The sequence below is a fragment of the Cherax quadricarinatus genome, unplaced genomic scaffold, assembly GCF_038502225.1.
Source record: "Cherax quadricarinatus isolate ZL_2023a unplaced genomic scaffold, ASM3850222v1 Contig3361, whole genome shotgun sequence".
In the NCBI taxonomy this organism is placed as follows: domain Eukaryota; kingdom Metazoa; phylum Arthropoda; class Malacostraca; order Decapoda; family Parastacidae; genus Cherax; species Cherax quadricarinatus.
The window spans coordinates 16575-43803 of record NW_027198387.1 but is presented as its reverse complement, the minus strand read 5'-3'; the positions used below and the strand labels follow the sequence as shown (position 1 = coordinate 43803).

Genomic DNA, 27229 nt, shown 5'->3' with positions numbered 1-27229 from the left:
ACAGGTTGACATTTATGAGATACAATAATGAGATACATATATGACATACAATTTATGAGATACAATTTATGAGATACAATTATTCAGTATTTATTTAGTTGTGGGTGAGTAAGTGATTTTTGAGAAGAGACTTGAATTTATAAACAGTGTTTCTTTTATATTCACAGGTAATGAATTCCAGATTTTAGGGCCGTTTATGTGCATTGAGTTTTTGCATAGCGCGAGATGGACATGAGGAACATCAAAGAGTGATCTGTGCCTTGTGTTATGGTCATGTGTTCTGTTAAGGTTGGTAAGGAGATGTTTGAGGGGAGGCTTTATGTCAGAGTTAAGTGTTCTATGTATGTAGTAGGTGCAGTAATAAGTATGGATGTTTTGTATTGTGAGTAGGTTTAGAGTTTTGAATATTGGTGGAGTGTGTTGTCTGTAGTGGGAATTTGTTATCATTCTGACTGCAGCCTTTTGTTGGGTGATTAGTGGTCTGAGATGGTTTATTGTTGTTGAGCCCCATGCACAAATTCCATAGGTGAGATAGGGGTAAATAAGTGAGTGATATAGGGCCAGGAGGGCTGATTGTGGAACATAGTACTGTATCTTTGATAGTATGCCTACGGTCTTGGAAATTTTTTTGGAAATTTGTTGTATATGTGTTTGAAATTTGAGTATTATCAAGGTCGATTCCTAAGAATTTTCACTCTTATAGAAATAATTTGTTTCTTATATTTTTGAAAGGCATTTGTTTCTGTCTTACAGTTGATGAATGTGATTGTGAAGTAAGGGAAGCCATAGCCAAGAAGAGGTAGCCAGAAGCAGTGAGTCGAAATCATGGGGAGTGCAAACCTGAGGCAGCAAGTGGAAACTAGAATAGGAAGCCTGTGGAAAACTACCTGGTATGTATTATTGTTTAATTGTCAAAGTGAGGCAGATTGATGTCTTAAAAATATTTATGAAAGGTTACCTGACTGTTATAATTGTATTTGTTCATACGTGGGATGAAAATGTGTCCTTTGTTCAATATGTGTTGGATAGGTTTAGGACATTTAAAGTAAATGTAAATGACTTCAAGTCATATGTTGGCCATTTGAATACCACTTTGTTGGATCTGGAAGGTAGTGGGAAAGTGCCATGTAAATTTGCCATTAAAATTTGCTATTAAAAAATAAACACTCTGCCTGTGTGTGTCCCTCCCTCCTTCCCTCCATCCCTCTGCCTGTGTGTGTCCCTCAACCCCACTCTGCCTGTGTGTGTCCCTCCCCCTCATCTGCCTGTGGGTGTCCCTCCTCTCTCTGCCTGTGTGTGCCTCTCTCTCCCCCCCTCTCTGCTTATGTGTGTGTCCCTCCCTCCCTCCCCCTCTGCCTCTGTGTGTCCTTCCCTCACCCCCTCTCTGCCTGGGTCTGTGTGTGTGTGTGTCCCTCCCTCCCCCTTCTGCCAATATGTGTCCCTCCTCCCTCTCTGCCTATATGTGTCCCTCCCCCCTCTCTGCCAGTGTATGTGCCCCTTCCCTCCCCCTATCTGCCTGTGTGTGTGTCCTTTCCTCCACCTCTGTCTGTGTGTGTGTGTGTCCCTCCATCCCCCTCTCTACCTGTGTGTATGCCCCTCAACTTCCCCCTCTTCCTAAGAATTTTCCCTCTGTTAGCTTTGTGATAGGTGATCCATTTATCGTTATGTTAAGAGGTACATCTGTAGCTCTGCTACCAAACTGAATGAAGTAGGTTTTGTCAATGTTTAGTGTAAGTTTGTTAGTCCTCATCCAGGTAGATATTTTCTGTAATTCGGTGTTTACAGTATTGGCTAGCGTGACTGGGCTCGGGTGAGAGAAGACGTATGTGGTGTCATCTGCAAAAAGTGTGGGTTTGAGTAATTGCGAAGCATTTGGTAGGTCATTTATATATAGGAGAAAGAGAAGAGGGCCAAGGACACTTCCCTGTGGGACACCAACTGTAATTGGTTGTGCGGAAGAGCTTGCCCCATTTGCGTACACATATTGGCTTCTGTTGCTGAGGTAAGACTTGAGGTAGTTGAGGGAGTGCCCTCTAATACCATAGTGTGACAATTTTACGTGGAGCAAGTCATGGTCAACTGTATGAAAAGCTTTACGTAAGTCAATGAAGATCCCCAGTGGGACTTCTTTTTTCTCTATTGCAGTGTATATATGTTCTAGCATGTGTATAATAGCATCATTAGTATTTTTATTAGGCCTGAATCCAAATTGGCAGGGGTTGAGAATGTTATGGGAGATGAGGTAGGAGTGGATTCGTTTATGAATTAATTTTTCGAAGATTTTTGAGAGAGGGTGTAAATTGGATATTGGCCTATAGTTATTCAACTCTGTTTGGTCTCCTCCTTTATGGATCGGGGTGACCCTTGCTAGTTTGAGAACTGTAGGGAAGGTGGAGGATTCAATGGATTTGTTAAAGAGTGTTGCAATGATTGGTGATAGTACTTGTGACGCTTTTTTGTATATAAAGGGTGGTAAGGTATTTAAATCTCCTGCCTTGTTTTTCAGTGCGTTGATAATAAGGGAGACTTCGTATGGGTTAGTCGGAGCTAGGAACAGTGTGTTCGGGTAGCTGCCAGTGAGGTAGTTGTTTGGTGGGGTATCTGAGCTTGGGATATTATTGGCAAGGTTTTGACCTATAGTGGAGAAGAAATCATTGAGTCTGTTTGCTGTTTCTGTTGGTGGGAGTTGGGGTTCATCTGATTTAGCTAATTTTATTTTGCTGTGTCGTGATATCTTTTTTGTTCCCAGAATTTCTGATAGGGTCTTCCAGGTCTTTTTTATATCACCTCGTAAGTTGGATAATCTGTTCTCATAATACAATTTTTTTGCCCTTCTTATCAGGCTGGTTAGGATTGACGAGTAACGTTTTGTTTGGTCTGGTTATGTGACCCATTCTGTACTGTTTTTCATATCGGTGTTTTGTATTTATGGATTTGATAATGCTGGGTGTTAGCCAGGGACTGTTCAGTCTCTTAGCTGTCATCTGTTTAGTTTTTTTAGGGCAGTGCTTGTTATAAAGGTATTGGGTCTTTTTTAGAAAATTATTAAAACATTCGCCAATATCTGTATAGATTTCTAGCTCAGTGTGCCAGTCAATGTTTGTTACTGCTGTTGTGAAGTTATTAATGGCTGCCTCATTGTGAAGTCTGAAGGTGACTTTAGTAGTGTCTTGGGGTATTTTACCAAGAGTTGTTATGAGGAAAGTAGGGTAGTGGTCTGTGGTATTATCTGTAATGCCTGATTTTAAAGGGGATATGGTGTTGGTCCAGATGTGGTCAAGTAGGGAAACACTAGTCTCTGTAACTCTTGTAGGTTTTGTTACTGTTGGTAGCAACATGCAGTTACTCATTGTGTTTGTGAATTCAGTAACGTGTGGGTCCTGGTCTTGCAGGAGATTTATATTGAAGTCACCTGAGAGTAGTAAGTGATCTTTGTTCATGCGTGCATCAGTTATCATACTTCCTAGGTTTTGACTAAATTGGCTAATGTTTGATTGTGGAATTCTGTAGATGTTTATCACTGTGAGAGGTTTTTGTAGGTATTTGGATTTGAATTTAGCTATTATATATTCCCCATGTTCATCCCTTGTGCAAGTATTAGTGATACATTCTAGTTGGTCTGAGTAGTATATAGCTGTGCCACCCCCTTGTTGGTCTGGCCTACAGTTGTGTATGGCTGTGTAACCAGGAATGGCATAGACATCTGGAGTATCAGGCTTTAGCCAGGTTTCAGTTAGTGTAATAATGGACATATTGGCATGCAAGGAATTTAGTAATGCTAGGAGGTCATCATAATGCTTGCTTAAAGATCTGATATTGTAGTTAAAGATAGTTATGTTGTTGTTGGCTCTGAGAAGTGCCTTTGATTGTTCTGCTGTGTAGTAATTACAGTAACTGTTTGAATCATTTAAGTCATTAAATAAGAGGTTGGTATCAGGATCAATGCTTGTAATCATAAGATTTGTATTACTTATTACTTGTATTACTTACTTATTTGTATTACTTATTACTTATTTTTATTTATTTTTTAGTTAATTTTACTTGTTTTTAGTTATTTTTTTTTTTTTAGTTTTTTGTTATTAGTTATTTTCATAATTTATAATTTCTATTTTATTTTTTAATTATTTTAGTTATTTTTTGAGTTATTAGTTATTGGGCAGCCATGGAGATGTCTGAGAAAGTGATGTTTATCTTTAGGCATTATAGGTTTTGGTAATGCTATCTACCGAAGCCCAGGTGTTTTGTTCCTTGACACATGTCTTCAGTGCTTCAGCTGAGTATCTTGTCATGCTGTTTCATAAAAACTGATCCGTTACCCTTCAAGAATGGAAATGGAAATATGGTAAACTGTTTGGCTTGTAGGGTCTTGACTGTAGAGTCATACATGAGCTTAGATGCTTCAGTGTCATCAGTGCAAATGACAATGAAGGAGTCCTTCAATGAGCAGATCAAGATAAATTTGATGTGCAAGCAGGTACTTATGGCAGTAGCTAAAGGTGGAGCCGTTAATTACTCCATTTGCTGGCTTGATTTTCACATGATGTGTGTAGTAGCTCGATGTGTCCCATAGCTCAATTGCTGGCGCACTCAGCTCACACACTGAGGTCCGGAGTTCGAATCTCTGGTACAGCTGGAAAACATTAGGGACGTCTTTCCATAAGACACCTGCTGTCCCAGTTAGTCGACTGGTATGGGTCGCATCCTGGGAAAAAACTTGCCTAGTATGTTCGAAATGATCAGCATAACAAGTATGTCATTGATGTCAGCTAGGCCTGTTTACCTTGTACATGTACAGTGGACCCCCGCATAACAATTACCTCCAAATGTGACCAATTATGTAAGTGGATTTATGTAAGTGCATTTGTACGTGTATGTTTGGGGGTCTGAAATGGACTAATCTACTTCACAATATTTCTTATGGGAACAAATTCGGTCAGTACTGGCACCTGAACATACTTCTGGAGTGAAAAAATATCGTTAACCGGGGGTCCACTGTACTTGTAGAAATAAAGATACAGTGGTACCTCAAGTTTCATACTTAATAAATTCCAGGAGCTAGTACTAAAGTTGAAGCAATATTTCTCATAAGAAATAATGTAAATCCAATTAATTCTATATCATCTTTAACCCTTTTGGGGTTTCGGCCGTACTAGTACGTCTTACACGCAGGGGTTTTTGACGTACTAGTACGCATAAATTCTAGCGCCATCAGATCTAGTGAGAGAAAGCTGGTAGGCCTACATGTGAAAGAATGGGTCTATGTGGTCAGTGTGCACAGTATAAAAAAAATCCTGCAGCACACAGTGCGTAATGAGAAAAAAAAACTTTGACCGTGTTTTTGGATTAAAACAGCGACTTTGCATTGTATTTTCGTATGGTATTTATTGTTGTATTCTAGTTTTCCTGGTCTCATTTTATAGAATGGAAGACATATTACAGAAATTGAGATGATTTTGACTGATTTTACAATGAAAAGTACCTTGAAACTGAGCTCAAAGTAGCAGAAATGTTCGATTTTTACCAAAGATCAAAAGTAAACAAATCATGCCAAGCGTCCAATACACGTCAACTGGTGAGTCTAATATTCTTTCACAAGTGCGCTGATATTATTTATACCATTTCTACACTAATGCAGTAGTCTGCATAACAGCAAATCTTCTATTTTTTGTGAGAATAAAAATTCAAAGTGGAAAGCAAAAGAATGTAAGAGAGGCGTGGGAACATGACTAATGAACAGAGGAAATGTTATTTTAGTGCCAGGAATGTCTTTCTTGTTTATTCTGGACTCTATTCGGAAATTGGCATCTTTTGAAATTTGTGTGAAATTGGCAAAATTGCTAAATTCTGACCACTGTATTGGATAGTTGAAATCGGTAAATGGGTGGTTTCTTGTACTCATTCGATAGAAAAAATGTAGTTCTAGTGAAATAGTTATGATTTTTGTCGACTAGTACACTGGAATTGGCCGAAAATAGGGCTCAAAGTGGGCAAAATCGCCAATGCGTAAACATCGTTGAGACCGCTAACTTCACGAGAGCATATTTCCGTAAGTTTTCCATCAAATTTCATACTTTTGGTGTCATTATGATCAGGAAAAGATTCTCTATCTTTTCATAAGAAAAAATATTTTTTTTTTTTTTAAATTTGGCTGACCCTGAGAACAAGTCTCTGAGAGGACCTACCGACCCCCAAAGGATTAAATCTAAATTTATCCAGTTTTAATGCATTCTTTCAAGTCATTTCTTGAAAGGATAGCCTCTATTTATCTGGTTTATTTATGTCCATCTTCTACTTATAAGAAGTTTGTGTAGGAGCCATACTAACCCTTAACAACAACAACAAACATGGCCCCATGGCCAGGCTGCCAAAGCTCTCGCTTCACACACAGAGGGCCTGAGTTTGATTCTCGGTGGGGTAGAAACATTTCGACGCGTTTCCTTACACCTGTTGTCCTGTTCACCTAGCAGCAAGTGGGTACCCGGGTGTTAGTTGACTGGTGTGCATCGCATCCTGGGGGACAAGATTGAGGCCCCCAATGGAAATAAGACACACAGTCCTCGATGACATTCTGCCTTTCTTGGGTTATCCTGGGTGGCTAACTCTGTGGGGTTAAAAATTCGAACGAAATCTTATCTTAAGCACCACTGAAAACCTATGTGAGTATTTATCAAATAGTTTCATAAATTCTTGCATACGTATAGTGGAGGTGCTATAATTAGATGCTATCTGTGCTATTCAACTTTATTCAAGCTTGTTAGCTGCTTTATGATAGTTTCCTCAACTTGTATAAGTTTATTTAAGTACACATAGAGTAAATTACCCAAGATAACCCATAACAGTGAATTATTTTCATTAGGGTTCTTCATTTCCACTTTGGTGAACCATCACAATTGTATTAGATATTGACTTCATTTAATTGTTTCCGAGGTAAGCTGTCAACTTTGTCATACTCTTGGAGGCCTATCTGAGGGGACAATCAACAACATTAACTGTAATTCCTGAATTATTGTATATCTGACCTTGTAGGTCAGATATGTAGCAATACTTTCCTTGCCTGTTTTATTCAGGGTCTTATGTCATTTTCTGTTATGGTCTTGACCCTTGGCCATTGGCAGATGCTTCAGACATTTAGCTTGTATATGAGTAGTACGACAAGAGTGCGAATTTTCACTTTGTCTGGCATTGGGGTGACAACAGGCAGTCCTCATTTTTTATAGTATAATGCATGTTTGCTTGGTTTCTGCAATTGGTTTGACATTATGGATCTCCACATATGTTAGTACAGTGGACCCCCGGTTAACGATATTTTTTCACTCCAGAAGTATGTTCAGGTGCCAGTACTGACCGAATTTGTTCCCATAAGAAATATTGTGAAGTAGATTAGTCCATTTCAGACCCCCAAACATACACGTACAAACGCACTTACATAAATACACTTACATAATTGGTCGCATTCGGAGGTAATCGTTATGCGGGGGTCCACTGTATTGTGTGTGTCTTTGCTATGCCATCACAGGGATGCTACAATACCTCAGTATCCTACATTTATTTTGCCTGAATGCTTTGTTATAATGAAACCATACCCTAAGATATTTTAAGTTTAAATTATTGTATTACAAGTTTTAATGTTCCAGCTTAAATTGAAGATCTACTAGTGCATGTAGAGATGGGCTAGTGTGCTGTATATGTGGTTGTCTAACTTCCTATTACATAATTAATAAAGTTATGCTCATAAAATTTGCAATGTATGTTACTGGAGCAGATGGACTTTGTCATTCAGAGTAATAGTGAACAAAACATAAACCAGCATTAGTAAAGTGGACAGTTCTGGCACATTTCTCATCCTCATAGCATACATGTATAAAAAATATTAGCAACAGTTTTGTATCATTTGCAGACAGTAAATCTTAAAGTTGGCAGTAGAGAATAGCATGTACAGTAGTGACAAATTCCAATATTAGTCATATTCATTGCACATTCCATATCTTTGCTTTGTTTTAAATATTTTACCTAGTTTATTGTCTAGATTAAAATGCAGTTTGCTTGATCCTGGCATTGAATGCAACATACATAACATATCAAGCACCTTGTATTTTTTTTTTGTAAATGCATCTCTCGTGATTCTTAAAATAACCAAGTTAATGTAGTACTGTACTCTCATACAGCCAAGCATCACTATTGTGAACTGGTCATGGATGTAGGCAAACACCCATGTAAGGCCAAATTAAGGAGAGGCGAACTGATCCAGCATCTTGGTGTGCTCGCATGCAAGGCCCCTCAACAACAGAGCCAAATTATTTATTTATTTTATTTATTATAAAGGACCCCAATGGAAATAAGTCACTCTGTCTGACTTTTTTGGATTATCCTAGGTTCTCTACACATATGCTGCTATGTATGATAATTCTATGTAACTGTATTTGTGTATACCTGAATAAACTTACTTACTTTATTTATTTTATGTCTTTGCAAACAGTACATTGAGATTTTATATTTACAATAGTGGGTTGCAATGCAAAGAGATCCTCTATTATGCCTAGGCATTATGGGCCAACTTAACATTATTGGCTTACAGACTACTTAATACTAAGGATTTTATCATAGTTGTACAGTAGGACAGTAATTATTTCATAGTTGAACAGTAGACTATTAATTATAAGTGAATTAAATTTGTATAAGACAAAGGATATATTCATATAGTCTAAAATGCTTATTGTGAAAAACAATGGTTCAATTATATTCCTGTCAACAATGGATAAGAGGTTCAAAGTGATTGTTGAAGTTATGATGTGGGAGTACATAGGTGAGTATGTGTGTATTGAATATTTAGCATTTAGTCTAGGGTGATTAAGTGGCTTTTGAGAAGAGTCTTAAACTGATTTTCAGACTGGGTTACTTTAATATATTCTAGTAATGAATTCCATATTTTAGGGCCCTTTATGTGCATAGAGTTTTTACATAGTGTGATATGGACACGAGGTATATCAAAAAGAGATCTGTGTCTTGTGTTGTGGTCATGTGTCCTGTTTAAGTTGGTGAGGAGAAGTTTGAGTGGAGGGTTTATATTTGCGTGTATTGTTCTGTGTATGTAGTAGGCACATGAATAAGTATGGATGTTCTTAATGGTGAGCAGATTCAGACCTTTGAAAATTGGTGGAGTATGCTGGCGGGAGTGAGAATTCGTTATCATTCTTACTGCTGCCTTTTGCTGGGTTATGAGGGGTTTTAGGTGATTGGATGTTGTTGATCCCCATGCACAAATTCCATATGTAAGATAAGGGTACATGAGTGTATGGTACAGTGCCAGGAGAGCTGATTGTGGAACATAGTACCTTATCTTTGATAGTATGCCTACAGTCTTGGAGATTTTCTTGGTGATTTGTTGTATGTGTGTCCGGAACTTAAGGCTACTGTCAAGGTGGATACCTAGGAATTTTCCTTCTGTGAGTCTTGTGGCAATGATCCATTTATCGTTATGTTAATCGGATCATTTGCAGCTTTGTTTCCAAACTGAATGAAATAGGTTTTATCGGTATTCAGGGTAAGTTTATTAGTCATCATCCAGGCAGATATTTTCCGCAATTCGGCATTGACTGTGTTTGCTAGTATGACTGTGTTTGGGTGGGAAAAAACATATGTAGTGTCATCTGCAAATAATATGGGTTTGAGTAGCTGTGATGCATTCGGTAGATCATTGATGTAGATGAGAAAGAGGAGTGGTCCAAGGACGCTTCCTTGTGGGACTCCTACTGTGATTGGTTGGGTGGAAGAGTTTGCATCATTTGCATACACATATTGAGTTCTGTTACTAAGGTATGATTTTAGGTAGTTGAGGGAGTGGCTTCTGATGCCTTAGTGCGTTAATTTGGAGTACAGCAGTTCATGGTCGACTGTATCGAAAGCTTTACGTAAATCAATGAAAATGCCCAGTGGGACTTCTTTCTTTTCGAGTGCGGTGTATATTAGTTCTAGCATGTGTATGATAGCATCATTCGTGCTTTTATTATCCCTGAATCCAATCTGACAAGGGTTTAATATGTTGTGTGAAACAAGGTAGGAATAGATCCGTCTATGAATTAATTTTTCAAAGATTTTAGAGAGCAGTGGTAAGTTAGATATTGGTCTATAGTTATTCAAGTCAGCTTGGTCACCTCCTTTGTGGATCGGAGTGACCCTCGCTATTTTGAGGATTGTTGGGAAGGTAGCTGATTCAATGGATTTGTTAAAGAGCGTTGCAATAATTGGTAACAATACTTGAGAAGCTTTTTTGTGCATAAAAGCAGGCAAGCTGTTTATGTCTCCTGCCTTGTTTTTAAGGGTGCTTATGATGAGCGTAAATTCTATGGGGTTGGTTGGAGCTAGGAATAGCGTATTTGGGTAGGTACCTATAAGGTAGTCTGATGGACGGGTGTTTATGCTTGCTTCGCTAGATTTTTACCTATGGTGGAGAAGAAAACGTTGTGTCTGTTTGCTGTTTCAGTAGGTGTGAGTGGGGGTTCATCTGATTTTGTTAGTTTGATTGTTTTGTTTTTGGATAACTTTTTATTTCCAAGAATTGCAGATAGAGTTTTCCATGTATTTTTCATATCACCTTTGATGTTATGCAATCTATTTTCATAATACAATTTTTTAGATCTTCTTATCAGGCTGGTAAGTGCTGACGAGTAACGTTTAGACTGTTCTCTAGTTATTTGACCCATTCTATACTGTTTTTCATATTTGTGCTTTGTGTTAATGGATTTGAGGATGCTTGGTGTTAGCCAGGGATTATTCAGTCTCTTTGCTGTGATCTGTTTAGTTTTTTTGAGGCAATGTTTGTTATAGAGGCTTTGGGTTTCTTTTAGAAAATTATTTATACATTCATTCATATCTGTATATGTTTCGAGCTCATTTTGCCAATTGATGTTATTCATAGCTGCTATAAAGTTGTTTACTGCTGTCTCGTTATGTAGTCCGTAGGTTACTTTAGTGATGTCTTGTGGCAGTTTGCCCAGGACATGTCTATGAGGAGTCAGTTAAAATATTGATAATATTTCACCCATTCTCTCATTTGCTCTCTTTTTACATTGCTTCACCACTCTCTTAACTTTTCTTTTTCTTTCCATATACTCCTACCTCCTTGCATCACTTCTACTTTGTAAAAACTCCTCATATGCTTACTTTTTCTCTCTTACTACTCTCTCTACATCATCATTCCACCAATAGCTCTTCTTTCCTCCCACATCCACTTTCCTGTAACCACAAACTTCTGCTGAACACACTAACACTATATTCTTAAACTTGCCCCATACATCTTTTACCCCATTGCCTATACTCTCACTAGCCCATCTGTCCTCCAACAGTTGTTTATATCTTACCCTAACTGCCTCCTCCTTTAGTTTATAAACCTTCACCTCTCTCTTTCTTGCTGCTTCCATTTTCCTTGTATTCCATCTACCTTTTACTCTCACTGTACCTACAGCTAAAAAGTGATCTGATATAGCTGTGGCCCCTCTATAAACAAGTACATCCTGAAGTCTACCCATCAGTATTTTATTTATCAATATCTAGTCCAACAAACTACTATCATTATGCCCTATATCATATCTTGTATACTTCTTTACCCTCTTTTTCTTAAAATATGTGTTACCTATAACCAAGCCCCTTTCTATACAAATTTCAATCAAATGCCCCCATTATCATTTACACCTGGCACCCAAAGCTTACCTACCACACCCTCTCTAAATGCTTCTCCTACTTTAGCATTTAGGTCCCCTAAAGTACATGTACAAGGTATGCAGGCCTAGCTGACATCAATGACATACTACTATATAGAAAGCCACTTGTTATGCAGAGCATTTCAGGCAAATTAGGTCAGTTTTGTCCCAGGATCCAACCCATACCAGTTGACTAATGCCCAGGTACCCATTTTACTGATGGGTGAACATGGACAACCAGTGTAAGGAAACACACCCAATGTTTCAACCCTTGCCGGGAGTCAAACCCAGACCCCTCACCCTATGAAGTGAGAACTTTTGCCACCAGGCCACCGGCCACTCCATCTGTGGTCTTGTTTGTCCTTCACTAAGCTTCATGACTTTACACTTGGTGGGGTTAAACTCCAGGAGACATTTATCAAACTAGGCTTGCATTGCTGTTCCAATTAACAAAGTACTGTAGTTATATTAGTGATGTTCCAGCTAGCAAATGAATCACATTCCTGGTATTCCAGTTAATGAAGGAATTGTTAATGAATTGGACTATATTTTCTTTGTTTAATACACCAGCCATCTCTCATCAAGGTAGTGGTGACTCACCACAACAAAGAGGAAGCACATTCACCATCATTCATGCTGTCACTGTCTTGCCAAAAGCATGCTGACACCACAGTTCAGATGAACCTTCCAACAACAACATCCTCGCCCATTCTTTAGAGTGTAGTCACTCTAGTTGGTCTCATTTGATAGAATGGAAAACATATTACAGAAATAGAGGTGTTTTTGATTGATTTTACTATAAAAAGAACCTAGAAATGGAGCTCAAAGTAGGGGAAATGTTTGATTTTTGCCAATGTTCAAAAGTAAACAAATGATGCCATTGTCCAATAAATGTCCAACTAGCCATTCTAATATGCAGTCATGAATGGGTTGATGTTATTTATACAGTTATTACAGCATTGCAGTAGTCTGCATAATAGTAAGTCTAATATTTTTTGTTTGAATAAAAATTCAAAATAGAAAGCAAGAGTAATATCAGAGGGGCCTGGAGACGTGACTGATGAACAAAGAAAACGTTATTTTAGAGCCAGGAATGTCTGCATTGTTCATTCTGGACCTTATTTTGAAATTGTCATATTTTTTAGTTTTCGTGAAATTGGCCAAATTGCAAATTTCTGACCACATTATTAGGTAGTTGAAATCAGTAAATGGGCAGTTTCTTGTACTCAATCGATAGAAAAAATGAAGTTCTAAAGAAATAGCTATGAGTTTGGGCGACTGGAACAATGGAATTAGCCGAAAATAGGGCTCAAAGTGGGTGAAATCGCCGATTTGTAAACAGCGCCTAGGTCGCTAACTTCGCAAGAGCATAATTCCGTCAGTTTTCCATCAAATTTCGTTTTTTTGGTGTCATTACAATCGGGAAAAGATTCTCTATCATTTCATAAGAAAAAATAATTTTTTTTTTTTAAATTTTACAACACCAGGAGACACCTCAGGATTGGGGGTTGCGACAGTCAAAGGGTTAACCCCAATAATATTATAGTGACACATTTTTTGTGATAAGAACATAAGAAAGAAGGAGCACTGCAACAGGCCTACTGACCCATGCGGAGCAGGTCCATGTCCCCCCTCCCCGGATTAGACCAATGACCCACCCCACGGATTATCCCACTGACCCACCCAGTCTGGTCATCCCCACTCAAGGATGGAGCACTGTACCAGACCCAGCAGCACAAGCTAGTCAGGTCCAACTCACACCCACCCACACCCACTCATGTATTTATCTAACCTATTTTTAAAACTACACAACGTTTTAGCCTCAATAACTGTACTCAGGAGCTTGTTCCACTCATCCACAACTCTATTACCAAACCAGTACTTTCCTATATCCTTCCTGAATCTGAATTTTTCCAACTTGAAACCATTGCTGTAAGTCCTGTCTTGGCTGGAAATTTTCAGCACACTATTTACATCCCCTTTATTTATTCCTGTTTTCCATTTATACACCTCGATCATATCCCCCCTAATTCTACGCCTTTCGAGAGAGTGCAGATTCAGGGCCTTCAGTTGGACTACAAGCCACCTGGCTACCATGTCTCATATTTATGTTAATTTATTCTACTGTGGGGTGTATTTATCATGTTTATATGTTACATAGCATTGTTTAATGTATATTTTTGAAAAGAATATCATAGCTGAATTGATGGAAATGTCTATATTAACGTAATGTAAGACATTTAATGAGCCCAAGACATTACATATTATGTTAAGAGTAGAGTGACTATGAGTGATTATAATGTGTACCTGCATGATTTATTCTAGACTTTGTTAATAATAATTAGGCCTATTTTATTTCTATTGGTCATGAGATCCTGACTGAATAAGAGACACCTGGCTGTCTTGAAGAAGGCACTGGACAGGTACCTAAAGTCAGTACATGACCAGCCAATCTGTGGTGTGTATATCAGTCTATGTGTAGCCAGCAGTAACAGCCCACTTGATCAGGCCCTGATCCACCACGAGGCCTGGTCATAGACCAAACCATGGAGGCGTTGACCCCCGAAACCCTCTCCAGGTATACCCCAGAAGCTAAAAATGACATAGTGTTTTGTGCTGAATAACTTATTTTCTTATCTTGCAGAAATTATTGACTACAATGTTACCAACACCTGAAGAGAAGCACAAGATTCAAGAAGCCACCATTTGCAACCCATACCTTCCTCTTGGGTCGGCAGAACAGTTTTTTATGATGCTGTCGTCCATATCTGAACTTCCCGCCAGATTAAAACTCTGGATCTTTAAGCTAGACTATGAGAACATGGAGAAGGTAATAACAAACAGGGTAATTTTTCTTCATTTCATCAGAATTTGCTTTGACATTTAGCTGATGACTGACATGGTTGCTCTGCCTGTATTGCTCTCTGAGACTTCCACCTTTATTGCAGAATTTTTTAACTGCATTTCCCCTTATTCCCCTTCCCATTCCACCTCTTCTGTTCTGAAATCTTGTTCACCTCTGCCATGTTCCATTGAATGAACCGTGTGGGTTTAGCACTTCCCATGAATATAATAATAATTATGCATGGAAATGCTTCTTCACACCATAAAAATAAAATAAAATAAAATATTTATTTCTTTGTTAAGGTTACAATGTGTGTTTACATGCAGTATGAATGGAGCAAAGAAAACCACTATCATGCCTAGGCATTTTGGGCAGACTTAACCTAATACTTATAGACTACTTAAGTCTAGACAGGTGAAGAGTGGTAGAATACAAACAGTCAGTCTTCACTCTATTGTTAATATGAGAAATTATAAGAAATTCTACTTGCCTGAATTGCATTAGTGGCTTTCTTTTGTGCCTAACAATGTTTTATTGCATATAAATTACATTATTTTAGGTAGTAGGTTGGTAGACAGCAGCCACCCAGGGAGGTACTACCATCCTGCCAAGTGAGTGTAAAGCGGAAGCCTGTACAGTAGGGCCCCACTTATATGGCAGGTTAGGTTCCAGGCTACTGCCAGAAAGTGGACATCACAGGAAAGCAGAATGCCATTTGTTTCCAGTTATAAATGTCAGATAAGTTTACACTAACATTTATTAAGTTAGCAGTAGAACAAGGCATTAAAAAACAATAAAAAGTAAAATACACACACAGTACACTCATTACTTACATCTTTTGAAATTTGTGTGAAATTGGCAAAATTGAACAAGGCATTAAAAAACAATAAAAAGTAAAATACACACACAGTACACTCATTATTTACCTCAAAATGCTTGTAGTCTTAACCCCTTGACTGTCGCAACCCCCAATCCTGAAGTGTCTCCTGGTGTCGCAAAATTTAAAAAAAAAAAAAAAATTCTTATGAAATGATAGAGAATCTTTTCCCGATTGTAATGACACCAAAAACACAAAATTTGATGGAAAACTGACGGAATTACGCTCTCGCGAAGTTAGCGACCTCAGCAATATTTACAAATTGGCAATTTCACCCACTTTGATCCCTATTTTCGGCTAATTCCATTGTTCCAGGCGACCAAACTCATAACTATTTTTTTTAGAAATCCATTTTTTCTATCGATTGAGTACAAGAAACTGCCCATTTACCTATTTCAACTACCCAATAACGTGGTCAGAAATTTGCAATTTGGCCAATTTCACGAAAATTAAAAAATATGACAATTTCAAAATAAGGTTCAGAATGAACAATGCAGACATTTCTGGCTCTAAAATAACAGTTTCTTCGTTCATCAGTCATGTCTCCAGGCCCCTGTGATATTACTCTTGCTTTCTATTTTGAATTTTTATTCAAACAAAAAATAGAAGATTTACTGTTATGCAGACTACTGCAATACTGTAATAATTGTATAAATAACATCAACCCATTCATGACTGCATATTAGAATGGCTAGTTGGACATTTATTGGACAATGATATCATATGCTTACTTTTGAACATCGGCAAAAATTAAACATTTCCCCTACTTTGAGCTCCATTTCCAGTTTTTTTATAGTAAAATCAGTCAAAATCACCTCTATTTCTATAATATGTTTTCCATTCTATCAAATGAGACCAAGAAAACGAGAATACAACCATAAATACTATACAAAAATAGACCACAAAGTCGGCATTTTAATTAAAAAAAAGGTCAGATTTTTTTTTTTCTCATTATGCACTGCATGCTCCAGGATTTTTTTTATATGGTGCACACTGACCACACAGACCCATTCTCTCACATGTGGGCCTACCAGCTTTCTCCTGCTTGATTTGAAGCTGCTAGAATTTATGAGTATATATACGTCAAACACGGTACCTCGTAAGACGTATATATACGACCTTGACAGTCAAAGGGTTAATGTAGGGTGAGAAGTGAATAGTGTTTATTGTAAGAAGTTAGGTGTGGCAGGTATGGTAGCCAGCCAGGCCACCCCACCCTACCCACACATAATATACTTCAACATTTAACCCTTTGACTGTCGCAAGCCCCTTTCTGAAATTGTTATTCTATGTTGCAAAATTTTTGGAAAAAATAAATTATTTTTCTTATGAAATGATAGAGAATCTTTTCCCGATGGTAATGATGCCAAAAGTAGAAAATTTGGTCAAAAACTCACAGAATTACGCTCCCGTGAAGTTAGCGATCTCGGCGACATATACGCATCGGCGATTTCACTGACTTTGAGCCCTGTTTTTGGCCAATTCCGTTGTTCCAGTTGACCAAACTCATAGCTATTTCTTTAGAACTCCATTTTTTCTATCAGATGAGTACAAAAAAACCGATTATTATTATCACACTGGCCGATTCCCACCAAGGCAGGGTGGCCCGAAAAAGAAAAACTTTCACCATCATTCACTCCATCACTGTCTTGCCAGAAGGGTGCTTTACACTACAGTTTTTAAACTGCAACATTAACACCCCTCCTTCAGAGTGCAGGCACTGTACTTCCCATCTCCAGGACTCAAGTCCGGCCTGCCGGTTTCCCTGAATCCCTTCATAAATGTTACTTTGCTCACACTCCAACAGCACGTCAAGTATTAAAAACCATTTGTCTCCATTCACTCCTATCAAACACGCTCACGCATGCCTGCTGGAAGTCCAAGCCCCTCGCACACAAAACCTCCTTTACCCCCTCCCTCCAACCCTTCCTAGGCCGACCCCTACCCCGCCTTCCTTCCACTACAGACTGATACACTCTTGAAGTCATTCTGTTTCGCTCCATTCTCTCTACATGTCCGAACCACCTCAACAACCCTTCCTCAGCCCTCTGGATAACAGTTTTGGTAATCCCGCACCTCCTCCTAACTTCCAAACTACGAATTCTCTGCATTATATTCACACCACACATTGCCCTCAGACATGACATCTCCACTGCCTCCAGCCTTCTCCTCGCTGCAACATTCATCACCCACGCTTCACACCCATATAAGAGCGTTGGTAAAACTATACTCTCATACATTCCCCTCTTTGCCTCTAAGGACAAAGTTCTTTGTCTCCACAGACTCCTAAGTGCACCACTCACTCTTTTTCCCTCATCAATTCTATGATTCACCTCATCTTTCATAGACCCATCCGCTGACACGTCCACTCCCAAATATCTGAATACGTTCACCTCCTCCATACTCTCTCCCTCCAATCTGATATTCAATCTTTCATCACCTAATCTTTTTGTTATCCTCATAACCTTACTCTTTCCTGTATTCACCTTTAATTTTCTTCTTTTGCACACCCTACCAAATTCATCCACCAATCTCTGCAGCTTCTCTTCAGAATCTCCCAAAAGCACAGTGTCATCAGCAAAGAGCAGCTGTGACAACTCCCACTTTGTGTGTGATTCTTTATCTTTTAACTCCACGCCTCTTGCCAAGACCCTCGCATTTACTTCTCTTACAACCCCATCTATAAATATATTAAACAACCACGGTGACATCACACATCCTTGTCTAAGGCCTACTTTTACTGGGAAAAAATTTCCCTCTTTCCTACATACTCTAACTTGAGCCTCACTATCCTCGTAAAAACTCTTCACTGCTTTCAGTAACCTACCTCCTACACCATACACTTGCAACATCTGCCACATTGCCCCCCTATCCACCCTGTCATACGCCTTTTCCAAATCCATAAATGCCACAAAGACCTCTTTAGCCTTATCTAAATACTGTTCACTTATATGTTTCACTGTAAACACCTGGTCCACACACCCCCTACCTTTCCTAAAGCCTCCTTGTTCATCTGCTATCCTATTCTCCGTCTTACTCTTAATTCTTTCAATTATAACTCTACCATACACTTTACCAGGTACACTCAACAGACTTATCCCCCTATAATTTTTGCACTCTCTTTTATCCCCTTTGCCTTTATACAAAGGAACTATGCATGCTCTCTGCCAATCACTAGGTACCTTACCCTCTTCCATACATTTATTAAATAATTGCACCAACCACTCCAAAACTATATCCCCACCTGCTTTTAACATTTCTATCTTTATCCCATCAATCCCGGCTGCCTTACCCCCTTTCATTTTACCTACTGCCTCACGAACTTCCCCCACACTCACAACTGGCTCTTCCTCACTCCTACAAGATGTTATTCCTCCTTGCCCTATACACGAAATCACAGCTTCCCTATCTTCATCAACATTTAACAATTCCTCAAAATATTCCCTCCATCTTCCCAATACCTCTAACTCTCCATTTAATAACTCTCCTCTCCTATTTTTAACTGACAAATCCATTTGTTCTCTAGGCTTTCTTAACTTGTTAATCTCACTCCAAAACTTTTTCTTATTTTCAACAAAATTTGTTGATAACATCTCACCCACTCTCTCATTTGCTCTCTTTTTACATTGCTTCACCACTCTCTTAACCTCTCTCTTTTTCTCCATATACTCTTCCCTCCTTGCATCACTTCTACTTTGTAAAAACTTCTCATATGCTAACTTTTTCTCCCTTACTACTCTCTTTACATCATCATTCCACCAATCGCTCCTCTTCCCTCCTGCACCCACTTTCCTGTAACCACAAACTTCTGCTGAACACTCTAACACTACATTTTTAAACCTACCCCATACCTCTTCGACCCCATTGCCTATGCTCTCATTAGCCCATCTATCCTCCAATAGCTGTTTATATCTTACCCTAACTGCCTCCTCTTTTAGTTTATAAACCTTCACCTCTCTCTTCCCTGATGCTTCTATTCTCCTTGTATCCCATCTACCTTTTACTCTCAGTGTAGCTACAACTAGAAAGTGATCTGATATATCTGTGGCCCCTCTATAAACATGTACATTAACCCTTTGAGGGTTTTGGTCGTACTAGTACGTCTTACGCGTAGGGTTTTTTGACATACTAGTACGCATAAATTCTAGCACTGTCAAATCTCGCAGGAAAAGGCTGATAGGCCTAGATGTGAGAGAATGGGTCTGTGTGGTGGGTGTGCGCAGTAGGAAAAAAATCTGGGACCCAGTGGTGCATTGTGGGAATGCCATCATAGTACACAATGTCCACCATGCCTGGCGGTAAGAAGTTCCTCACTCCTCGGCGAATTGGGACACTTTTGTTCCCCAGTGACAGTTCTAATACAGATGGAAGTGACAGTGAAGATGAGTTTCAAAGTTCTGGTGAGGTTTTGACTGAAACTAATGGACCATAATATGGGTAATAGTGAGGAAAACCCAGACAACCCACAGCCTTCCACCTTTGGTGCTGGGCCGGCTTGTTCACGTTCAGTTGTACCAGAATCAAAGAGGAAACTCCTATTTTCCCAAATCCCAGACTCAGATGTGAGCATTGGTGATGATAGTGATAGTGATTATGAACTACAAGCTCTTCAAACTTGTTCCAAGAATGGAGGAGGAGGAGGAGGCAGAGGAGGAGGAGGAGGAAGAAGAGGAGGAGGAGGAGGAGGAGGAAGAGGAGGAGGAGGAGGAGGAGGAAGAGGAGGAGGAGGAAGAGGAGGAGGAGGAGAAGGAGGAGGAGAAGAGGAGAAGAAGAAGACGTAATAATAACAATAATACATAATAATAATAATACATAATAATAATACATAATAATAATACATAATAATAATAATAATAATAATAATAATAATATGTAATAATAAATGTTCACCCATGACAGTAACAAGATAAGGGGAGATAACATCTGATAAGTGCTGACGTTTGATGAGGGTAAATGAGGGTGTAGCTGATACCAAAAGATTAGATGAACATCGCTCTCCCTTTGTTTTTGCTGGTATACTAACATTTCTGTCTATTTGTCTGTCTGTCAAGCTCCCTGTCTATCTGTCTATTCGTCTAGCTCTCTGTCTCAGAGAGCCACAAGACTGCGTCATCACTTTTACTCACATCTTCAAGCGGAGTACAGCACTTTGTCTGGATTTCTTGGGTTATCCTAGGTAATTTATACTATGTATACTTGCATTTATGTGTACCTGTGAGACAGAGATAGACAGACAGATAGAAAAAGAGACAGATTAAAAGATATAGAATGAGGGAGAAAGATAATTAGATAGAATGGAGGGGAAGCAGCATCCGACCCCATTGTTTTGACAGGCGGGAGGGGGAGTGAGTAATGAGACAATATGTCACTTTGACAGCTGCCGACTCCTGGTAATTTACACTATGGAGGAGGAGGAGAAGGAGAAGGAGGAAGAGGAAGAGTAGGAGGAAGAGTAGGGGGAAGAGGAAGAAGGGGAGGAGGAGGAAGAGGAGGAAGAGGAAGAGGAAGAGTAGGAGGAAGAGGAAGAAGAGGAAGAGGAAGAGGAAGAAGAGGAAGAGGAAGAGGAATAGTAGGAGGAAGATTAGGGGAAAAAGGAGGAAGAGGAATAAGAGGAAGAGGAGGAGAGGAGGCCAGGAAGAAGGAAGAGAGGAGGAGAGGAGGAGAGGAGAGGAGGAGGAAGAGGAAGAGGAAGAGTAGGAGGAAGAGGAAGAGGAGGAAGAGGAGGAGGAGGAAAGAGGAATAGTAGGAGGAAGATTAGGGGGAAGAGGAGGAAGAGGAAGAGTAGGAGGAAGAGGAGGGAGGAAGAGTAGAGGAAGAGGAAGAGAGGAAGAGGAGGAGGAGGAGGAAGAAGAGGAGGAGGAGGAAGAGGAGGAGTAGGAGGAAGAGGAGGAGTAAGAAGAGGAAGAGGAAGAGTAGGAGGAAGAGGAAGAAGAGGAGAAGGATGAGGAAGAGGAGGAGGAGGAAGAAGAGGAAGAAGATGATGTAATAATATTTTTCCCTTGAAGCAAGAAAAAAAAAATCCACCCCATGACAGTGACAAGATAAGGGGAGATAACATCTGATAAGAGATGACTTTTGATGAGCATAAACGAGGGTGGAACTGATAATAAAAGATTAGATGAACATCGCCCTCCCTTTGTTTCTGCTGGTACACTAACATTTCTGTCTGTCTATTTGTCTGTCTGTCAAGCTCCCTGTCTATCTGTCTATCCATCTAGCTCTCTGTCTCAGAGAGCCACAAGACTGCGTCATCACTTTTACTCACGTCTTCAAGCGGAGTACAGCACTTTGTCTGGATTTCTTGGGTTGTCCTAGGTAATTTATACTATGTATACTTGTATTTATGTGTACCTGTGAGACAGAGATAGACAGACAGATAGAAAGAGAGAGACAGATTGAAAGAGATAGAATGAGGGAGAAAGATAAAACACCATTGTGTATGACACCATGTTTCAAAGAGTTCCACAAGCTGCAGAACTAATAGGAATATGTTCAGTGACTGTATATTGGTATATATATTAGAGAACAATAGTAATAAACAATGTTTTGTATTGTTTGTTTTTGTAAACAAGTTTTGTAAACAATATATTGATAATTATGTTTGTGTGCTTATTGTGTTGTATACAACGAGTGTATATATGTACATTGCACCTTACTTTGGTCTCATAGGCCACATAAGTTATGTGAAAAAATAAAATAGTGAAAAAAACAACAAACCTTCAAATACAAGTAAACCAAAGTTTACCGGTGAGCGGCAGTCGCCGCTGTTGCCATACGGGGCTCATTTTCTGCAAACTTTACGCCATTCATCCATGACTTACCGTAAATGTTTCTGTTGATTCCTCACCTTCACCTGCCTTCAAAGTCTCAAAGATACTGTGTGCCTTGGCTTGAATAATTGAAAGGCTCATCGGCATTCTTTTTTGTATCTGATAGTCAAACCACATCACCAGTAATTTCTCCAGTTCTTGAATGAGGCCTTTCTGCTGCCTAGTTATTATGGCTTGAAATCCTGTCGATGCTTTCACTGCCTCTTTCACTCTATCTTTATCCTTCAAGATAGTGGAAATGGTAGAATTCGCCACCTTTAAGTCATCGGCTATCACTTGTACTTTCTTACCAGCTTCATACTCATTTATAACCTTCATTTTCACCTCAAGATCAAGAGCCTTCCTTTGGTTCTTAGCACTTCCTTCAGGTGAAGTCAAGATCTTCCTTTTCACTGACATCTTGTACTATGGGATGCACAATAAAGTGCAAATTTGTACAAATACGTATTCTTGGAGACAGTGAAAGCTGGGTGTCTGTAGGACGAAGTCTGAGATACTTGACGCTGAGACATCACTTTGCTGTATAAATGTCATACGTATTTTGTACAAGTTTAGTAGCTAACATTTAAACTACTCTAGAGCAATTGTTGTTGTTATTATTATTAGTAGTAGTAGTAGTTGTATTCTTCTTCTTTCAACAAACCAGCTGCATCCCATTGATGCAGGGTGACCCAAAGAGAAAAACAAAAGTTTTTCTTCTTTTTACATTTAGTAATATATACAGGAGAAAGGATCACTAGCCTCTTGCTCCTGACATTTTAGTTGCCTTTTATTGGCATTTAAAACACTGTATATTTGCTTCAGTTCTCCTTGTTGACTGTTTGAGCACGAGATTACACGGTCTGACCACGAGTTTACATTTCAGTGCTGTGTGATAGTCAATAATGTTCCGTCACAGTTTATCCACTCACTCAGATTGATCTTGCAAGTCTTGGTGTTGTCCACACTTCCTTATATGGGCATAATAATGCATGGCTGCCAGCCATCACTACATGGTTCAGTCAAGGAACCAATTTTCCTGATTCTGAAGTGTTTAACATTAAATGAGTCTTACTAGCTATAGCTGAGGTACAAATAGAGTTTTAGATAAAGAAGTGTCGGATTCAACATTGAAATTTATTTTTATATCAGGGGGACATGAGATTTTTTGAAGTGTCAAGGTGGGTCATGATGCAGAGAAGGTTGGGAACCACTGAACCACTGTCTTATACATCAAGTGCAAATTAACCACTTGCATTTTTTCCTGTAGACTGACTCAATCACCCGTGTCTCGAAGGTGGACTTCGAGGAGCTGTCTAATAACATTGCCAAGATAGAGGTCGACTGTAAAGAATCATGGGATCATCTAAAAGCCATTGTAAAACATGATGGTCCTACACAGATTAAGCTCAAGTAAGATGGCTATTAATGCTAATTTACATTGTTCCACTGCACTGAGACCAGTTTGCCTAAGATGTGATTTTTATAATTACCAGAAGGTACTTGTGTGGTGTATATATTGTGTATTTACAGTAATTGTTATTATGAACCTGCTAGTGTAAATGTTTTTTTTTATTTTTAAAGGTTGGAAGTTTTATTGTGCATATACTTTATTATTGACAGGTATGAGTGTTAATATGAATGAGTGTATGTATGGTACCTTGTTTTGGAGAAGACTGCTGAATGATCTTGTAGGTAAAAGCATTCTGTAAATATTATGACTTTCTTCCACAACATTGAGAAGGTAAGTTTATTTATGTACAGGTACACATAAGTACAATTATCATACCAAGTAATAGGTGTGTAAATCACCCAGGATAACCCAGAAAAGTCAAAATTACTTATTTCAGTTAGGATCCTTGTAATATCTTGTTCATTGTCATAGTATTTGTGTTAGTGAAACACTGCATAAACTGAGGTTTTATTAAGCAGTTTGTGTTTCCTTGCAGTGTGTTCCAGTGAACCAGTGAGTGGGACAGTAGTGTGTTCCAGTGAACCAGTGAGTGGGACAGTAGTGTGCTCCAGTGAACCAGTGAGTGGGACAGTAGTGTGCTCCAGTGAACCAGTGAGTGGGACAGTAGTGGATTAAGACCCAGGTTGGGATATTTACCAGGACAGTAAGTGGGGATGTTGCAGTTCAGGGGTTCATTTAAACTGTGGTGTCTGTACACTTGCAAGACAGCTGTTGAATGAATGATTACCAGTGTGTCTACAAGTGTTATGGACTATACATAGACACCTGTTGAATGAATAATAATAATAATAATCTTTATTTCTACAAATACATGTACAAGACATACAGACCATAGCTAACATCACTGACATACTACTATGTATATAGAAATCCCTTTGTTATGCAGAGCATTTTGGGCATATTAAGTCACTTTTGTCCCAGGATGTGACCCACACCAGTTGACTAATACCTAGGTGCCTATTTTGCTGCTAGGTGAACATGAACAACAGGTGTCTTAGGAAACATGTCCTGATGTTTCCACCTGTACCAGGGATCGACCCCCGGACCTCAGTGTGTGAGTTGAGTGCACTACGAATTGAGCTACGGGAAACTTAATGATTACCAGTGTGTTTCCAAGTGTCATGGACTGTACATAAATGTCTTTTTCCACATTGTAGGTAATGCCTACAAGTATGGCAGAAAGAGACCTGGTTCATAACAAACCTTGGTTGAATATAACTTGATAAAGATTAACTCCATAATAAGAACTCACTCTGCATCTGTACTGTCAGCCTAAACAGTGCTGGTGGACACTAAATATAAAGAGATTTAAAATAGACAAAATTCACTTGGTAAACTGTACTTCTGATTCCTTAATTTTTAATGTTTATTGTAACATAATTGTACATTGTGTGTACAGTGCTATATTAGGTGTACAGTAGAGTACTTTTATCACATCATTCACTAGCCATCACTGTCTTGCCAGAGGCATGCTTACACTACAGTTATAAAACTGCAACATTAACACCCCTCCTTCAGAGTGCCGGCACTGTACTTCCCATCTCCAGGAATTAAGTCCGGCCTGCCGATTTCCCTGAATCCCTTCATAAATGTTACTTAAATGGTTATTTATGTGTTATTTTTTAACATTATTCCATAAAATGTTTAATTCATATTAAGTGATAAACAAAGATAGACAAAGAACTTTGTCCTTGGAAGCAAAGAGTGGAATGTATGAAAGTATAATTTTACCAATGCTCTTATATGGGTGTGAAGCATGGGTGATGAATGTTGCAGCGAGGAGAAGGCTAGAGGCAGTGGATATGTCATATCTGAGGACAATGTGTGGTGTGAATATAATGCAGAGAATTCATAGTTTGGAAGTTAGGAGGAGGTGCGGGATTGCCAAAACTGTTGTCCAGAGAGCTGAGGAAGGGTTGTTGAGGTGGTTTGGACATGTAGAGAGAATAGAACAAAATAGTATGACTTCAAGAGTGTATAAATCTGTAGTGGAGGGAAGGCGAGGTAGGGGTCGGCCTAGGAAATGTTGGAGGGAGGGGATAAAGGAGGTTTTGTGTGCGAGGGGCTTGGACTTCCAGCAAGCATGTGTGAGCATATTTGATAGGAGTGAATGGAGACAAATGGTTTTTAATACTTGACGTGCTGTTGGAGTGTGAACCTCTGTCTGCTGAGTGGGAGACAGATGAACACTAATTTTTTCATCCTTGTGTTTCAGAATATCGGAGTTTTTAGCAGACTGTGCAGAGCATATATTTGTTCTGGGAATTATTTATCAGCGAGTGATGACTGGGTAAGGAGCACAGAAGCAGTATTGAATATCTAGCACCATTATAAGAAAATATCAAGATGGTCAGATTTTTAGATATCAATAAGGATTTTTAATAATACAAAATTTTATGAAATACATTGGCAAACAAATGATGTTAACAGTGCAGAATAAGTCACTATGACATGGCCTGGCATTTTACTTCTACTTCCCCTCAGAGAGAATTTTTCCCCTACTATCTGTTGCTAGTTTTGCAACATTGCATAGTAAGTCTGAAGGATCTTGAGCTAAAGATTTCCATTCCCATGTGGCTTTTTCTGCATAAATTTTTGTGAAGTTATTCAGGGAAACCAGTTAGCTGGACTTGAGTCCTGGAGGTGGAAAGGGCAGTGTCTGCACTCTGGAGGGGTGGAGATGTTGCAGTCAGAGGATACTCTGTAATGTCAACACTTCTGGAAAGATGACAATTGAGTGAATGTTGGTGAATGTGCTTTCTTTGAATCATTGGTGACCCAGGAATAATAGAATGTTTCTGTTTTAAAGTAAAAGGTAAAGTATTACAGCATTTTACAATGTGAACAATATTACAACATGAACACCTTTATGTAAGTAAATTAACCAATTTTAATAAAGAATTATTTACTCTTTCACAGTCTCACTCTGTCGGTCTTTCTTGATTGATTAATGAAGTATAACAAAGCTTTGGTGAATGTAATTTTCTAATTTTGGTGCAGCAAAATATTTGTAACTAGCAGTGTTTGTTTACAGATTTCAGCAGTTTCTAGTGTGGTTGGGTTCACCACTACACTTAGCCCAGGACATTAAGGTTCAACAAGTGTGCTCAACAATAAATGAGTTTGCCCTGGAGTACAGGACCTGCCGAGAATGTGTACTACAACAGACTCAGAAGAAGGCAAACCACCGCGAGAGAAATAAGACTCGCGGGAAGATGATCGTAGAGGTATGCATTGACAAATGTTTGTTTAAATTTGAAAAAGTACACATTGTACTTTTTCACACACCAGAGAGAAATAAAATACGACTTCAGTACCAGCCTTGGTATGGGGGTGTTGTGCTCTCACATCAGTGACAAATTTCTCCCATTCTATATGGGACACTTGTCCTCACCTTATTCTGCCCAGTGGGCACATTATTATAGGGGCTCACGAAATCATAGTGACACAATTGCAAACAAACCATACCACAGGTGGGGCTTGAACCCGCAGTCAGAGAGTCATAAAACTTCAGACCAACGCGTTATC

The 27229-nt window shown here is 39.0% G+C and overlaps 1 protein-coding gene across 6 annotated transcripts; it reads left to right on the top strand.

Moving 5' to 3' along the window:
* On the top strand, positions 1-26124 carry LOC138850953 (FH1/FH2 domain-containing protein 3-like). 6 transcript variants are annotated; one of them, XM_070081623.1, is made up of 5 exons: positions 58-288; positions 754-890; positions 14341-14526; positions 23498-23640; positions 24177-24279. In XM_070081623.1, the coding sequence occupies exons 3-5, from the start codon at positions 14356-14358 to the stop codon at positions 24187-24189; spliced, it is 327 nt and encodes a 108-aa protein (XP_069937724.1). In that variant the 5' UTR covers positions 58-288; positions 754-890; positions 14341-14355; the 3' UTR covers positions 24190-24279. The 6 variants fall into 6 exon arrangements, 5 of the variants coding, with proteins under 5 accessions (XP_069937725.1, XP_069937723.1, XP_069937722.1 ...); XM_070081622.1 differs by lacking the exon at positions 754-890 and having other exon boundaries at positions 13-288; positions 24276-25033; XM_070081621.1 differs by lacking the exon at positions 754-890 and having other exon boundaries at positions 17-288; positions 24210-24279.
* The last annotated feature ends 1105 nt before the right edge of the window (positions 26125-27229 follow it).